The sequence below is a fragment of the Hyposmocoma kahamanoa genome, unplaced genomic scaffold (genome assembly GCF_003589595.1).
Source record: "Hyposmocoma kahamanoa isolate Upper Pololo Valley unplaced genomic scaffold, ASM358959v1 82672, whole genome shotgun sequence".
Lineage (NCBI taxonomy): Eukaryota > Metazoa > Arthropoda > Insecta > Lepidoptera > Cosmopterigidae > Hyposmocoma > Hyposmocoma kahamanoa.
Window position 1 is genome coordinate 1 of NW_020654159.1, and position 17,614 is coordinate 17,614.

Sequence of the window (17,614 nt, forward strand, 5' to 3'; positions counted from 1 at the left end):
AAAATTCAAAGAACCTATTGCAATAAAACGGCAATTTCATACTTTAAACCCTAATAATAATAATAATAATAATAAATAGGGAGAGGCGGTATAACAATAATGATAATAATAATAAAGATGTATCTTTATTCAAAAACACCTTATAATTTATTTGTAAGTCCATTGACTTCCAAATAAATTATAATTATGTATATAAATATGTAAATATGTAAATATGTAAATGTCCATTGACATTAAGGCATTCCTTATAAGGATAAAATAATATATAGCACAGAGAAGAACTTTACAGGTTCGAAATGTAAACAAAATAAAATAAAACAAACAGGTAGAAAAGGCGTAACCAATCTAAGGACTCTGGCTCGTAAACTAGACAAATGTATGTGCCTGTATTTGAAGTTGAAAATTATAAAAATGAAACTGAGTGAACGTGGTTATACTCTTTTAGTGATAGTTATGAGGTAATACACAAAAAATAATAGGCATAAGACGTGTTGATTCTATCTTTTTATCATTTTTCAACAAAAACACCACATCCCTGGTTGTAACAGGTCGCGCGTGAAATGCACAGATCTTACGTCGAACATTCGGCGGCCGAATATTCTGTATTCGGCCATATCACTATTCGTGGCATCTCTAGTATTTATTGTTCTGTGTTACGCAATATCGTCGCTTAATGCAGCAGCTGCCGTATGTTGTTGACATAAAATTGAATAAGGTATACGAGTCGCCGATGGAGAAGCTTTTGAAAGGTAAGTAAGGGTTTGCCATTCAAAAGTTTCTCATTTGGCGACTCGCCATGATAATAAGCGGACACTATGAAAAATCTCTTCCATCCTACTGGATTCGAACCAGCGTCTTCCGCATGCTAGGCTGACGCTCTCCCAACTGAGCTAAGGAACGAACCAGCAGATGTTACGAATTTTTGTATGTGCTTATTACAGATTTTTGTTTTTTTAACTACTTTTTGCCGTAACGTATATGTCGCACTGCATGTACAATAGTGTTGTAATTAAAAATATGTGAAATTCAAGATTTTACCATTGCTAAACGTATAATTGGAGTATCCACACTTGAATAAAAATGTCTTTAGAATATTTAAAGCAACATGTCAAAAATATCTAGTTAGGTCAACATTAGACAAACGTTATTTGAGCTAGTCCTAGCCAAAACAGTCCTTACCTACCTAAATATATGAAATATTTTTTTTTTGCTTTTATTTTTAAGTATATTTGGCAAGTTTAGATGTCTGTAATAAACCTTAACCTATGCATAGGGCGCACTATAAGTTTCCGGAACTGGCCACTTACATCAACAATATTTAAAAAGTAATTACATCATTTGAAAATGGAACTCTTTGGCTGTAGAATACAGTTTGTTTCATCTGACTGTCACTTGTTTTTACATTGTGGCGTCATTTTAGAAATTGGTTGTCTACATCATCATGGATATAACTCGTGAAAATTTTTGTAGTACGATTTTCTACGACTTTAAGTGTAATTTAACAGCTCAGCGGAGCTTCGCTCGGCTTCAAACTGCTTTTGGCGATGAAGCACCATGCAAGACGACTATTTATAGCTGGTTTGCAGAATTCAAACGCGGTCGTGTGAATCTCAGTGACGAATTTCGTGATGGTCGCTCGTTCACTGCTGTGAACAACAAAAACATCGATGCTGTGCGTCGTACGATCAAAACAGACAGGCATGTGACATACCATGAGATTTGGGCATCTTTAGGCATAGGCATGAGACAAATACAATCAATACTACACAAAATTTGGGTGTGAAAAAGCTGTGCTCTGTGCCGAAACATGAATTTATAGTTACGATCTCAAAATAAAGCAGCAATCGAGCGTATTTCGAGATGAGCCGAAACCAACCAAAGTGGCACGCGTGCAAAGTGCCTCTAAGCGGATGATTGCTTCTTTTTTTAATAAAACTGGGCACGTGGCTACTCTTGCTTTGGACAATCGTTGTACCGTGAACAGTGATTGGTACACGACCATTTGTTAGTCGGAAGTTATTGTAAAACTCCGTAAAAATAACTGTAAACACCGTATTATCTTGCACCACGATAATGCCAATTCTCACACGGCCAGACAGACAAATGAATTTTTGAAGGTGAACAACGTTGACATTATGAGCCATCCCGCGTACAGTTCCGACCTGGCACCTTGTGACTTTTATTTATTTCCAAAAATTAAGAACCAGTTACGCGGTCAACGATTTTCATCACCTGAAGAGGCTGTCGAAGAGTATGAAAAATATGTTTCAGAGATTGTCACGGAGGAGTGGCATAAATGTTTTCAAAATTGGTTCATTCGTATGAAAAAGTGCATTAACGCTAACGGAGAATATTTTGAGAAACAATAATAAATTCATTTCTGACCATTTATAGTATTTTTTCTTATTCATTCCGGAAACTTTTACTGCGCCTCACGTACATGAGATTTAATGATCGTTCACAGGAAGTGACTAATTCGTGTTTCATTCTGATAAAATACACTTTTTGAATTAATACGCTATTGTATTTGTTAATAGACTGTGCGATGTTAGAAATCTATGAAACTTCTTCCTCTCTCTATAGTAAATTAGATCTTTGAGAAGTTACGTTTAAGGAATTATACTATTAACACGGAGGCAGTTAAATAGACTATATATTATTGTATTCTATTCCTTATTAAACTTTACTGCTGCCAGCGACTGACTACAAATGTGCTTTTAGTAATTTTAATATGAAGTAATAAATATTTTAAAAATTGTTTTTCAGAAACAACATTCTAAAGATACCATCCGTCCACAAGGAAGACCGCGGCACTTACTACTGCGTAGCCCAAAACGGAGTAGGAAAAGGTGTAAGGCGTACTTTTTACATGGAAGTCCAGTTTGCTCCTGTCGTCACTATACCTCGACCTCGTCTTCAACAGGTATGTACACTGTTAGAGAACAAAGAGAAAGGACCAGAGAGAAAGAAAGACAATTTATTCAATATCATTCATTTAAATGAATGAATGAATGAATGAATGAATGAATGAATGAATATACTTTATTGCACAGATAAACACACGAACATAAACACATGTACAGATAAACATACGCACAACAGGCGGCCTTATTGCTAAGTAGCAATTTCTTTTTTTAAATTATACTTACAAAATAAAACTATAGATCTAAAATGAAAGAAACTGAATGAGCACCACTTAGCATATGCCTGGTATTATGTGGAGCCCACATAATAATAAAAAAGAAAGAAATGCCAAGCTTTAGATACCGCACCGCGCCCCGCATACTGACGGTCACATTGACGGAACGGCAACAAGGTTGTCAGCGAGCCGTTCGATATGGACGATTTTGATATTCAAATTTCGATTTTCAATAAAATGCGATTTCGTAACAGAATATTTATACATTATTATTTATTTAAAAGAAAATATTATTGTATAGGTAATTCATGGTAGTGTTATTCACCTATTATTGTTAAGTCTTGTGTTTAAGCTACTTATTTGACGTTATTTCACTTAGCTGGTGTAATTTACGGTTGTTTTAATATTTAATTAATAAAATCATTAATGTACATATTGAATTGTATTATTTATATACATATACTTACAATACATTAATTTGCTCATGTTTACGAGCAAGTGTGTTGAAAAATACTATTATGTACCTCTTTCGTACTATTAACTGACTTCAAAAATAGGAGGAGGTTCTCTATTCGATTGTATTTCTTTTGTATATATGTTATACGATTTGACCGGATATTTGTGAACCAATTTTAATGATTCTTTTTTTGTTGAAAAGAGGGTACCTCAGTATTGGTTGGTCCCATGTAATTTTTTGAGAAAATGTTGCACCTCTAAGGCCATTAACACATTGACCACGCCCCGCGACGGAGCGCGAAGCAGCCTTTTTTAACGTTGTACTGAAGTACCTCAGTTTGTATGGAAAACACGCGCCGGCGAACACACTGACAAATGGGGCCCGGCGAACGATTTTTAATCAATTTGTGTCTATTCTAGTAATTGTCGTTCGGATTTTTCCCCAACAAATAGTCAAAGGATTCAGTTGACATACAACAATACAACATACAATACAATATAACATACAACAATCTTCTTGTAATGAAGTTGAATGTTATCTTTGATGTCTTTTTAGTTAAGTAAACAAAAACCAAATTGACTAAAGTGTTTGTAACGTATGGTCTTCTGTGGTTCCATTCTACCAAGGGTACGAATTTATGTTATTTAACATTATGGTCAACTTTTCAGGCCCTTCAATACGACATGGATCTGGAATGCCACGTGGAAGGTTACCCTCCTCCCACCATCACTTGGTTCAAGGACGAAGTCCAACTGATGAACAATCAGCATTATAGGTGAGTATGATAATTTTCAACATTGCTGTGTTTAATCTAAGATCGATTAATAAGAAAACCAGGCCTTTGTACGGACGCGATCGGAATGTCGCAAGAAGCCGATTCGTTGCCGACCTGTGGCAAGCTGCGTTGGTACGAACCAATGCGAAATGCCCAACGTCTTTTTCGCTCTTAGGGCACTTTCCCATTATGTTGTGACGACTGATAGTCGTGCATATGTGATATTTAAATGCACTTGTTCACATATAGTACGTACAACACGATTAACTGTCGTTCACTACTTTTTTAACATTACGACGATAGACTGTCGTGACAATGGGGAGAGCTGGAACGAGAGTCGTTGGACGATAATTAAAACGTCATGATAAAAATGCAACCACTGGAAACCGCAGCTTCAAAAGATTCTGTCGTGGAAACGATAGGCGGCTGCCGTGAATCAATAAATTGTCGACACGATCTAGTCAGAACAGCTAGACACGACAGTCGTTCAACGATAAAATAAATGTCCACGACCGATAGTCGTGATATGAGAACAGGTTAGACGCGACGAAACTATTTTTCGGATCTTCGGAGATTCGGAGCGTTTCGTTCTGTGTACCGTCTAGGCTCTCGGGTTTCTCTCAGAGAAAAGTTTAGGGAGACTGGTGACATCACAGTACATTTACTCAAATATTTTATATGCCCGTAAAGAAAGAAGATATCCATAATATTAACCTTGGAGCTAAGTCCAAACTCATGGTACCATGATTTCGTTTAAACAAAGTAAACGAGTCTTTTATAAACTGGGGAACTGTATACGTTTTTACAATAAGATTTCCGGAGCATATATTGAGATTATCATTTCCTAAGTTTAAAAACTACATTAAAAATATTTTGATTGAAAAGTCATATTACAAACTTGACTACGTATTATATAAAGATGTATGGAAAGACGACATGGCTCCAGAATCCACACAAATTAAGTAAAAACGTTTAGAAGTGTGTCCTACCCATGGCTGTGACGGGTGGGACACACTTTCAAATCTTAATATTTACATTCCTATTTACGTGCAAAAAAAAAAAAAAAAAAAATTTTGATTCAAAGTGTATTCCATAGCATTTAAGTTTATTTGAAAAGAGCAATCCCTAGAGTTTCTTGCTCGTTCTTCGCAGGGAAGTGAGCGTAATGAACGAGCAGTAGCTTAATGTAATGTAAATGTGACGTTTTCAAGTGTAAATTTATTTTACCTATGGAATAAATGATCTTTGACTTTGATCTAAATCGCAGATATTAGATTTTTGAAACAAACTAGCGTTTTGGGACCTTTACGCGTCTATGGTCACGGGTGGCTGAGATGATAAAGTCACAGATGGTAAAGACAATTAAGTTCGATAAGCCCCAGGTCTTGCAAAAGAGTTATCTACTCAGTATGCCGCGAGAGGCCATTGAAATAAAGAAATACATCCTAATTTCCATAGAAAAGGTGGTTTCTTCGTACCCACCGGTTTGGGATCCAGTATTTCCTCTAATAAAATACTTAAGCAGACTTATGACTGCAATACTGATTAATGTTTTTAATTCATTGTAATTACCATTAATAATAAAATGTGATTAATTAATAATTTATATTGTTAAAATAAAATAATTTGCAAAACATATGTTGCGTAAATTGGAATGTTCTTTGGAAAAATTTTAAAATAAGGTAATTAATTAATAACTTTTGTAACAATTCATTTCCTATGTGTAACAATCGCGAAAACCTAAGAAATCGATATTGTAATAATAGTGAAAAATAGAGTGGTTTCGTCTCGTACGCGATTTAGATCCGAAAGAACATTCTAGTCGTCCAATGAATTTATCGTTGGACGCTTTTTCTTTTCAGCTTTTTCTGATCAGCTAATAATAATAATTCTGCGTTAATAAGTGTGTTGGCTCCTTATGTTCCTCGAAAAAAAAAACTATATTATTGGTCTCAGGATCTCCAAATTCAGGACATCAGACGAGTTCACGGAAACTACTTTGCGCGTAGTCACAATTGATCAGCGACACTACGGCACTTTCACTTGCAAGGCGCAGAACAAACTGGGCACTGCCGCGGGCCAGGTTGAACTATCCGGTATGTTATTTTTCTCTATAACCGGGAAAAGAGGTGTTCAAAACCAAAAATAAATATCTGCAACAAAGACAGAAAAAATCGCAAGTACTACTGGTACGTTCCGTAGCTGAGTTGGAAGAGTCAAATCCAAAAAGGAAATTTTCCTAATATTTGATCTTTGTATAAATAATTATAACAAACTAGTGGAGTAATTTCACAGAAAATAATTGAATATCAATTCAATAAAAATTTAATTAATACAGTGAATAGCGACATCTCTCGCCAGGACTGGTAGCTGTAAAGGTACTAACTGGGTGATAAATCTGTAATAGATTTCTCATAGATGGCGCTACGACTAAAAAGTCGTTGAAAGACCAAGTACAAAGACACGACGCAAGCACATAGAAAAAAATTCGTGAGGTCCGTTGGTTCGTTCCGTGGCTTAGTTGGTATAGCGTCTGGCACGGTATGCAAGAAGACGTCGGTTCGAATCCGACCGGATCGAAGGAATTTTTCTGAGTGTTCGATCTTTGTATTAATAATTATAACAAACTAGTGGAATAATTTCACAAAAAATAATTGAATATCAATTCAATAAAAATTTAATTAATACAGTGAATAGCGACATCTCTCGCCAGGACTGGTAGCTGTAAAGGTACTAACTGGGTGATAAATCTGTAATAATTATACAAAGGTAAAATACTACAGCAGTAGAGCACCTTGTGAAAGAGTTTGTCTAGGAAGTACACCTTACCTATTTCTGCCGCCAAGCAGTAATGTGAGCATTACTGCGTTCCGGTTTTGAAGAGTAAGGGTGCTGGTGAAATTACAGGCACACGGGTCTTGTCAACTTATGTCTCAGACACTGCAACTGCTCTGGACGGTCGTGTATCTTACAATCAGGCGCACGACTTGTTCATGCCGTCACTTGATATTGTCAAAAAATATAACAAACTAATGGAACTAATTTCACAAAAAATAATTGAATAGCATGATAGTAAAACATAGTGATATTTAATAGACTTAATAAAACGTTGATAGCATTTGTTATTAAACAGCTGGTTTTATACTTTATATAATATCGTCGCATTGACTTATAAATAAATGGACGACGGGTCTAATACAAAAACCACGAAAAAGATGTCCCAAGTCAACATTTTTAAACGTAGTGACATGTAAAGGAATATGAAAAAGCTAAAACGTTGAATTTAAATTGTAATGTAATCGCAGTACTGTCTAATTTTGCTTGCTTCGCTGTCAGTCGAACAAACGAAGACTAAAGCGTGAATGACGCTCTGTATACGATTTTAACGCCCTATAAGTTCGGACACTTTTTAGCGCGGACCCGACGTCCATATAATTGTAAGTCAATGTATCGTCGCCTTACTTTCTAGAAACTCGTATCTTAAAGCACAAAGTTACTGCAATGCAAAAAATGGATTGTATATACCAATTTCCTTCATATTCACACACTGGTTTTTACCTATTCTTAAACTAAATTCATTCAAATTAACACCATTGATGAGAAATTTAAAGTAAATGTAGCGAGATGGGGGGACAACATTGTCAAAGTTGCAGGCAGTAGATGGGTGAGATTAGCACAGGACCTTGGTGAATAGATGAAACCGTGCTGTGGATGTAAATAAGAAATTTAAAATAAATAGAAAGTTTTGCCATCTCCTCAATAACACTCTTTATATGATACGAGTTTGAGAAAGTAAGGCATCGACATGTTATCGCCTAATGAAAAGTATGTTTTTTTTATTTCTTATCTGTAGAAGCCATAGAACCGGTATGCCCCCCGGCTTGCGGTCATCATTATCTACCGGCCGTGTTGCCACTTGGGGAGCTATTTATGTCGCTTATGTCGCTAAAAGGTGAGTGTTTTTTTAGTGAGCATTTTTCTAATTCATTAGGGGCATTACCATGAATTCTTATTACGATTCAGTTTAGAAAAAAAAATTTGTCGTTGTGAGACAGCGCTTCATGAAGTGTATATCACCATCCCGCTTTTCTGTCGTTACTAACCTATACTGAATTGTAAGAAGAGTTCATGGTAAGGCCTCTGAGCTAACATTTCAAATGTCGACATCTGTCAAATTTTCGAATTTTCAAAAAATGTTCTATTTCTGGCCCTGTGCTCTCGGTCTCCGTATAAGTAGAATAGAATAGAAAAAGCTTTATTGCACACAAAATAAAACATAGTTAAAGGTACAATCGGCGGCCTTAGCGCTAGACAGCGATCTCTGCCAGGAAACCTTACAAATTATTACGGAGTTTTAGGTGAAGGGCAGTTAATCGTGCACAAAGCAGGTAAATGAATCGAATACATTCTTAAACAAATTTCACCAAAATACACATTGCTAAATACCAAATATATAACTATATACACATTAAAATATATAGAATATTCTTGTGCATACATATTATATATACACATAAATAAAAAGTGGCATGATGAGAATGAAGCTTCATACTAGACATTACCTAATAATTTGGTCGAAAATTACATATTAGAACGAGAGTAGACCCCCTGGACCCCTAATCAGAACTCTTCGATACTTTAATCGAATCGTTCGGTTGGATATCGTTTTTGAATAAGGGCGCCTTCCGACCGAAACAATTACTGTCAAATAAGTAATATTCGACAAAATTAAAAGACAAGTATCCAGTATGAAACTTCATTCGCATCACGCGTCTTTTCATTTGGTCAAGTATTGCTTATTTGGCAGTAATTGTTTCGGACCGATGTCGGATGGAGATCGAGAGTAGACCGCCGGATTCGGATACGGTATCGTTATTCAACAGCGTTTACGAAGTTAGTCGGTGAAATAGATTATAAGAAAAATGAAAATCCTTTTATAAACATTTTTAAGACTTTAAAGGTCTAAAATATAAAATTGATCAAAATCCAGACTTTGTTTAAAATTATAAGAAATTTCCATATTACATTATTGCTTTGTATACAATAGGGACGTTCGGTAACTTTCATTCGATAACTGTGCTCTGAATAACGTTTGTAGCTTTTGCCGGTCGAGAAGTTCGAGTAATCGTAGTGGAGTGACGTCATTTCGGTTCGGTTTCGAATACGACAGTTTGACGTTTGATTCGGGTGTTGTGAATATAAATGAAAAGACATCGGACGATATGAAATCGAACCGGTCGACAACTGAGTTATCGTAAGGTTCTGAATAGACCCCTGTAATATGGAAATCTTTTATTATTTTATATAAAATCTAGATTTGTTCAATTTTATTAATTTATTATATTTTATTAACTCCGCAAACGTTGTTGGATAACGATATCGTATCCGAATTGGAATCGAACGTATTAACTCGATTGATCTGAATAGCTCGGAAAGCGCCCTTCGATTCGAGAACGATATTCAATTTGAATTGTAGCGAAACGCAGCCGTCGCTACAAATCTCTTTCGTATATATTTTACAGTCTGTTTAAGTTTTAGTTTTATACTTAAATTCTAAATTTAAACGTGTTTGTTTTTGGCGCCTTTTCCTAGACTAGTGTTTGCTGTTTTGCTTTGATAGCAACATACGTGTTATCTAGTAAATTATTAATAAACTGTAAGTACATTTGCTTGGCCTTGCTCACTCGTTGTTAGCACTCACCCTTCAACCCATTGATACAGTTCGCTACATGAAAAGATTCTGAGTCGGGGTCCTGGGTTACTGATTAATTGAACAGCACATATGTACAAAAGAGTAGTTATACCCCTGGAACTTGGCTTTTGTGGCTGTTACCGTGGTGTTTACATAGCTGTCTATTTATATAGATATAATAATGATATATGTAGAATAGAATAGATTAGAATCATTTATATTATCAATTTCATAATACTACAATTCAAAATATAATGTCAAGGGCCAACATCGTCATTAATGTAAACAATAATTATTTTATAATTATTCATAATTATAACAAACTAGTGGAATAATTTCACAAAAAATATTGAATTTCAATTCAATAAAAAATTAAAATAATTTTATTGTTAATATAAAATAAAATAATGAAAAGAAAAATATGAATTACAAAAATACAAATAAAAATAAAATATTTTCAAAATACGAACGTGCAAAATTAAAATATAATTACAATTTCTTTAAAAGAAATTCCTCTACACTGTAGAATTCATTATCCAATAAAAGGTCTTTCAGTCGGAAACAAAGCACTTGGTCACTTGTAACACTTTTTAGACTTGTGGGTAGGTGATCGTAAAATCGGGACCCGATTACTCGCGGTTTTCTCGTTCCGAGTTCGATTCGGTGAGCTGCGGGTTTCAGCATTCCTATGTTACGTTCCTATGTTCCTATGTTGTATGATATTTTTTGGCATTAAATACCTAACGAGAAACACGAAAAATTTTAAGTCTAAATTTGTAGTCTTCCGTGGTCTTTGACAATGCTCGGGCATTCGCGAGATTTCCACAGCTGCCGTCGGTGAAGATTTTTTCTTTCTTTTCGCTCAAATCACAGCGCGTGACTTGAGCGAGAGCGACATAAAGCGCGATATGTTTATGCGATATATCTCGCGCTTCATGTCGTGCTAGCCCTACTGAACTTATATATTTTGTTTCATGTAATTCGTATATGTTCATACCAAAAGCAAGCAATGTAAGAAAACACCAGAATGTCTACATTTTGGTTTCAGATTCGCCAATCCCCGATGTTAACAACACTGGCCTTCATCAAGACCCTGAGATAAACGGCTCCAACAAAGCACCAGAAATTCAAGAAAGTTGAAACTGCTTCTGGCAGCTAATCTCTTTATTTTAAAAAGATCAAAAAAGTGAACAAACCATACAAATTTACTTGGGACTCTAAAAAAAAATACGTAATACACTTCTATACCACCTCAAATGGCTTTTGTTGATTCCGCATAACATTGGAAGTGTTCAACCAATCACTTTGGAAAGAGTTTAAAGTAAAATTGAGAATATACTTGGTGTATATCATTGACTTACAAATAATGGACGACGGGTCTAATACAAAAACCACGAAAAAAATGTCCCAAGTCAACCTATTTAAACGTAGTGACATGTAAAGGAATATGAAAAAGCTAAAACGTTGAATTTAAATTGTAATGTCATCGCAGTACTGTCGAATTTTGCTTGCTTCGCTGTCAGTCGAACAAACGAAGACTAAAGCGTGAATGACGCTCTGTATACGATTTTAACGCCCTATAAGTTCGGACACTTTTTAGCGCGGACCCGACGTCCATATAATTGTAAGTCAATGGTGTATATACTCAATTTTGCTTTAAACAACACAAGGTAAAACACGATTCCTGTAAATTTTCACGATAGAAAAATAGCACAAACTTACTTTACAACCTCTTCACTTGTTGCAGCATCAGATCAAAATTACCATATCGGGCCATTACCGTCCAATTTGTGTAAGCGACAAAAAACAAATTTTATATCAGATTTTTTTGAAATATGTCTACATATATATAAATGTGATAAAATTAAATTTTAACCTTATAATAATGAGTATTTGTGACCGATTGTGTAACTGCAAATTAAAAAAAAATGGATGTTATGCCTTCTTTGGCGCTTACAATATTTTTGGTCTCCATCTAAATATGTTTGAGGTTTTCAGGCTCCATGATTTTTTTCAGGTATTCAAGATAACACTTGCGACTAAAAATAGTAAAGGACGAAATTGTGATGTCTTATAACAAGTGGAATCGCTCAAGTTATGATTTTTCGTCTGTCTGTTACATTAATAATACTGCCGTCCACAAACTAAAACGCGAGTAAGTGACAAATGGTTAAATAACCGTTTTAAATAGCAAGAAATATACCACAAAACTCTGTTTTATAAACAGCTAAAATTAATTAACGTGTTCGGCTTATCGGAACTTTTCCTAATGATGCATAGCTGAAATATCATTAAACAATTTCGATATTCTAAAACTGGGTTATGGTTTTTTATGATATTCAAAAAAAATATTTTGTCACTTAACCGCGTAGAATATAAAAAAATAAACATTTGAGCTAACGATAAACTTAGCTTTTGCTGATTTCTATTTGATGTAATTTTGGCGGGACTACAAAAAATATATTGGAATCGAACCCGGGACTCTGCGTGTGCTTGAGATAATATGAACTCTTTACATAATTAATAGAAAAATGTGATTTTAGACAACTTTTCGAAAAATATACTTATAAAAAACGAACAAGCGGCAGTTTTATTCTAGAAAATTACTTAAAAATAAATATCATCATCTATTTAACAACATGTATTTAATTTCATTCAACAATCCAATAGATTGCGGGATATGATAGGTAAGCGAGTAGAATCAAAACAATAATTAAAAACACCAAATATATGTTATTTGTTCACAAAAACCACCAATATCATACTTAGACGAATAAGTAATAACTTAATAATACATTAATAACAATTAATTTCTACATTCTGGTAAGTAATAGGGGCTTCGCATTAATGCGCAACGTAAGACCCCTTTCACACGGCATTGAATGGCGGATATTCAGATACGAATATAAGGCTGATACGAATAGAAAACACCCATGCCATAATAGCCTATTTAATCTGACTAATAACATCAGATGTTCACTACTAGGAAAAAGGAATCTAAGCACGCGCTCAGAGAGGTGAAATTAACGTTACCCGCCGCGTGCAGTTGTGCGGAACCGAATGCTGTGGTTGAACAAGACATGTCTGTACTGAGGGTGAGAGGGTCTGTGACAACCTTGTACACTGTCTGATCTGGGGTCGGAACCTGAACTTGTAAGGTTCCTGTGAGTTCATAGTTTATAGTGCCCTTCTCGTATACCCTAAGGGTGGTCGGTACTAAGGGTAGGGAGGGAGGGTCACTACAATCAAAACTAATGTAGATATGGGGCTGTCCCGCTCATTCAAGTAGAGGATCTTGGACAAGATCCACCACACTGACACAACGCGGGTAGGTAAGGGACTTTACATGCAAGGGTTGTGTATAGGTACAAATGCGTACGATGTGAATGGGTCGTATGGGGTCTTACAGTACGTTGGAATTCATCATAATAGGTTGAAGTACAAAAACACCTTAGATGCATATTTTTTTCTATTAATTACGTGACACCTGTAAATTTGACTAGAATAACTTATAATTTAGACCTTTCACCCATATTATCCAACCAGAATTTGATTCTTTCCCAATGGGGGTGCTGCGTGAGAGTCAATTCTTGATCTATGTTTAGGCAGAGATGGGTGTCTCGGTTGTAAGGCAGCCATTTTGTACGCTGGTTCGACCATGTTGGTATTCTGAAATAATAAAGACATTTTCACATTTGTGTCTATATTAAAAAGTTAATGCGGGAAATTCACATGTTACCGAACAATATTACCTATGTAAATTGACTTAATATTTGTAGACAATTACCAGAATGCAATTAAATGACATTTTTTAGGGTAATTCAGTACAAAGTAGGTAATCAAAATGTGACCTAGTGTGACAGAGTGAAGGACGTAGTGTGTGACATTGTGGTGGTTTGTTAAGGTAATTCAAAGTAGTTAATAGTTCTACGAAATGTGACCTAGTGTGACAGAGTGAAGGTCGATGTAGTGTGACATCGTGGTCAGCATGACGTCACATTTCTTGTTTTCAAGTTCGGCTCAATTTTGTGGAAGACTATTTTATTTCAAGCGTTCTGACAATTTTCAATTTAAAGTATGAAATTATTCTCACCCATTTTTGGCAAAACTACACCAAGCTTCGCTTAGAAATTTAATAATGTTCTCATCGTTTGCGTCACGTTTCTCGTGTTTGCTTTTCCTATAAAATTGATATTGAACTATGTCTCCGTGAGTCGCTCCCTTTATGCCGAGATTCTTCATTATTCTCGTACTCATATTGCCAGAATAACGAAAATTATACATATACACATTTTCATAGTTGTATAGTTCGCAAATTTGTATCGCATCTCGAATGAAGTAAGCGTCTGATAGGAAGTTAACGTATTCTTCTTTTTTGTTGTCATTTATTGGTTCGTTTTTAAAGTAAAACTCATGCAATGCTCTACCAAGTTTCTTTGATTTGGGACTGTCATGTGGCAAGGACAGAAATCTCGGAATAAATCTTTGTGTGTCCTCAACATATGATATATTTCCATCGCTATCTTTTTGAGCAAACAAAGCGCCGTCGTGAGAGGTTACACCTGTCAAAAATGGTAGCTTTTTATGATTGTTTTTCAGTATAGTAACTAGAGGGAATTCTTCGATACACGGCTCGACGTGGTCGAATTTTTTTTCGACGACGGGTAAGAAATAACAATTTATAATATACGGTGGTCTTGCCATTTCAATTGTCATAACAGCTGATACTAAATTTTCAACTGGCTCATTTAGGAGAAATTCATATAATTCATTAATGTCCTTTAGGTCTTTGCCAAGAAGATTAGCTACTTGTTTAGCCTTTGCTATAGGATCTTCTTCGATAAACAACAAATCAGAAATACAAACTCCAGATTGTGTGATTATTTTGTGAACAAGACCGTCTGTCATTTTCGTAACAGTATACGATGCCGTTACACCACCTCCCGCACTGTCCCCAAACGCTGTTACGTTGTTCTCATCACCGTTAAAGTATTTTATGTTATTTTTAACCCATTTTAAAGCCATTATTGTATCTTTAAATGCAGCATTTCCTGGTACATTTTCGGTATGAAGGCATAAGAATCCAAGTATGTGAAGTCTATAGTTTATGGTTACCAAAACAACATCCTTATCTATGTAGTAGTCAGGTCTGTAATAGTCTCCATGACCAAGAAGATAACTGCCGCCATGGACAAAGAATATCACTGGAAGTTTTTCTAATTCTTCTTGTGGCAAACTCGGCGTGTACACGTTTAGGTATAGACAATCTTCGGATCCTTCCACCCCCTTTCCGGATAATGGATTCATTTGACTGCATTTTGGGCCTGGTTTTGTTGCATCCAGTATACCAGACCAGCTGTCTGGTTTTTGCGGGTCCTGGAAAAAGAATATGTACAAAGGTTTTATTAGTTATTTATTATAGACTAATTTTAAAATATACAGATAAGGTACAATAAAAGCTTAAATACTAGAAACTAAAACTAGGATTAGATTATGTGAATATAATTGGGTCCCGGTGGCAAGGTGCCCAAGATGCTGGCAGCGTCCTAATGCGTTGGGCAAGGTAGCCCTTGGGTTTCCCGGACAGTGTATTATTTTTTTGGATAAAATTGAGTCATCGAGTATGTAACTAGAAATAGAGACAAAATGGAGACAGAATAGAGACAAAAATCTATCCTTGGCAGCCCATCAGGCAAATGGCCTTATATCACTTTTAAATATCAGCTCTCTTTTGCGCTGAAATCACAAATCAGAAAACTGAAATAGTACAGCGCCAACAAGCGACCTGTGCGTACGTCTCCGTATATTCCAAAAATACCTCTTTGGTTTAAACTTTTTATATTTTTATTTTAACACTTTTTTATGGTTAAAATAAGTGCGCATTTGACCTTCATCGCACCCGATAGAGCATTCACACCTATGTAATGCCTACATGTTCATCTTGAAAAGGTCCAAGATCTTTGTAGTAATAATCGTCGTCGACATAGCTGGTATAATAAACAAGCTGAAGTGGCAGTGGGCTGGCCGAAGAACCGATAACCGATGGGGGATGCGAGTTCTGGAGTGGAGACCACGGCTCGGCAAACATAGTGTAGGATCTGGCCCGAAGGACTCACGATTTGCTAAGGGTTGCTGGCAGCAGATGGATGTAACGAGTTGAGGAGGCGAAATGGCGCGCATTGGGAGAGGCCTATGTCTAGCAGTGGACTACGATAGACTGCTGATTAATGAATATGGACGACAACACGCTTAAACGCGCGTCGTCGGCGCGTCACACCCCGGACACTCCATTCAACAGTCGAAAATTATTTACCTACTACAAAAAAAAATTCTAACGCGAATCTATTATCTATGATTCTATTAATAGAATCCTAATTATTATACATGTCTATTAGGTATTTATATCGGTATATTGTTATATTTTTCATTAATTCACTAACTAGAGTAATATTGACGATTTATTTCAAAAATATATTAAAAACACTTAAAATGTTATTTCGGACATGTACTTTTAAGTAAGGTAACCAAGGTATTTGAAATAGCTTGTCCAAGTTTAGTTAATAATTAGATATATTCACTACCTACGTAATATTTATCGGCAATATGAATAGAAGATTCGCGAAGTTATGGCGTCTCATTATATTGATTTAATAAATTTGTATTTTTTATTCATGTATATTACTCTGCAGTAAATAAATGAAGAAAACAATAACATAATGAGTTTCATCTTTTGGAAAATGATGATAAACAGCCGTATACAATTCACGACCATTATAAATAGTAACGTACAATGATGTTTTATATTAACGTACAAGTTTCGTAATGAATAAATGAAAACTATATTCAAAACATCAAAGCCGTCTTCGCCCGAAAACGGCTCGCCGGCAGCGTTGTTGTCCTTCAGTCCATGTGACCGGCAATATGCGGGGCATGGTGCGGTATCTAAAACTAGGGAGAGGCGGAGAGTGTCCGTTCTCTTATTCTTTATTCTCTGGGCGCGTATAAAATACGCCGTGTGCATAGACTCTTAGGGTCGTATTCTAGAATTGTACCTACTCAATGCTCAAGTCAGGACTTGAGTATGAATCAAAGCACTAGAAATCATACTCAAGTCCTTGCCATTAGGGTTGTGTTTCCAGTGCTTGAAATCATACTCAAGTCTGCTCAAATCCTGACTTGAGCATTGAATAGAGTTCTGGAATACGACCCTTAGTGCCGCGATTTTAAAAAGGAGCTGGTGGAATGATTTCATGCAATTCCGTATTTAATTATATATTTTCAAAACATCTTTGCGGCTTAAAGATCTGAGTGTCATTGCAAATTCTATGGTCAGGAGGCGTATGACTTGTGATTTCTGTCCCTTGGTGCCATAAAAGGAAACTTATTCACATCTGCTCCCATGCGATTTCTATTTTACTTACCCGAAACCTTAGCTTCCCAACTGGAGGTTTAGCGTAAGGTATCCCTTCAAAACTGTAATATTTCTTTCCATAACACGAAATAGACTCCTTCCCTTGCAACACGCCTTGTTCCACTTTAATTTTACACGAC

At 35.7% G+C, this 17,614-nt stretch overlaps 2 protein-coding genes and 1 non-coding gene across 3 annotated transcripts; 1 reads left to right on the forward strand and 2 right to left on the reverse strand.

Moving 5' to 3' along the window:
• Positions 1-828: 828 nt before the first annotated feature.
• Trnaa-agc lies at positions 829-900 on the reverse strand. Its single transcript has one exon. It is a non-coding gene; the product is annotated as a tRNA-Ala (tRNA).
• A 1,865-nt stretch (positions 901-2,765) lies between these two features.
• On the forward strand, positions 2,766-11,327 carry LOC113234298 (lachesin-like). Its single transcript, XM_026469598.1, has 5 exons — positions 2,766-2,923; positions 4,265-4,371; positions 6,328-6,467; positions 8,225-8,323; positions 11,112-11,327. Exons 1-5 carry the CDS (start codon positions 2,870-2,872, stop codon positions 11,201-11,203), a joined length of 492 nt encoding a protein of 163 aa, XP_026325383.1. The 5' UTR covers positions 2,766-2,869; the 3' UTR covers positions 11,204-11,327.
• A 1,169-nt stretch (positions 11,328-12,496) lies between these two features.
• LOC113234297 (esterase FE4-like) lies at positions 12,497-17,608 on the reverse strand. Its single transcript, XM_026469597.1, has 3 exons — positions 17,485-17,608; positions 14,157-15,439; positions 12,497-13,732 (listed from the first exon to the last, which is right to left on the reverse strand). Exons 2-3 carry the CDS (start codon positions 15,368-15,370, stop codon positions 13,573-13,575), a joined length of 1,374 nt encoding a protein of 457 aa, XP_026325382.1. The 5' UTR covers positions 15,371-15,439; positions 17,485-17,608; the 3' UTR covers positions 12,497-13,572.
• Positions 17,609-17,614: the final 6 nt, after the last annotated feature.

What these genes read in the sequence shown, in the direction of transcription:
- LOC113234298 (XM_026469598.1), top strand. Translation starts at nt 2,870, where the DNA reads ATGGAAGTCCAGTTTGCTCCTGTCGTCACTATACCTCGACCTCGTCTT. An exon ending in GGGCCAGGTTGAACTATCCG is followed by an intron (nt 6,468 to 8,224) that starts GTATGTTATTTT and finishes TCTTATCTGTAG; the next exon opens with AAGCCATAGAACCGGTATGC. An exon ending in GTCGCTTATGTCGCTAAAAG is followed by an intron (nt 8,324 to 11,111) that starts GTGAGTGTTTTT and finishes TTTTGGTTTCAG; the next exon opens with ATTCGCCAATCCCCGATGTT.
- LOC113234297 (XM_026469597.1), bottom strand. Translation starts at nt 15,370, where the DNA reads ATGAATCCATTATCCGGAAAGGGGGTGGAAGGATCCGAAGATTGTCTA. An exon ending in TGTAGTTTTGCCAAAAATGG is followed by an intron (nt 13,733 to 14,156) that starts GTGAGAATAATT and finishes TTATTATTTCAG; the next exon opens with AATACCAACATGGTCGAACC.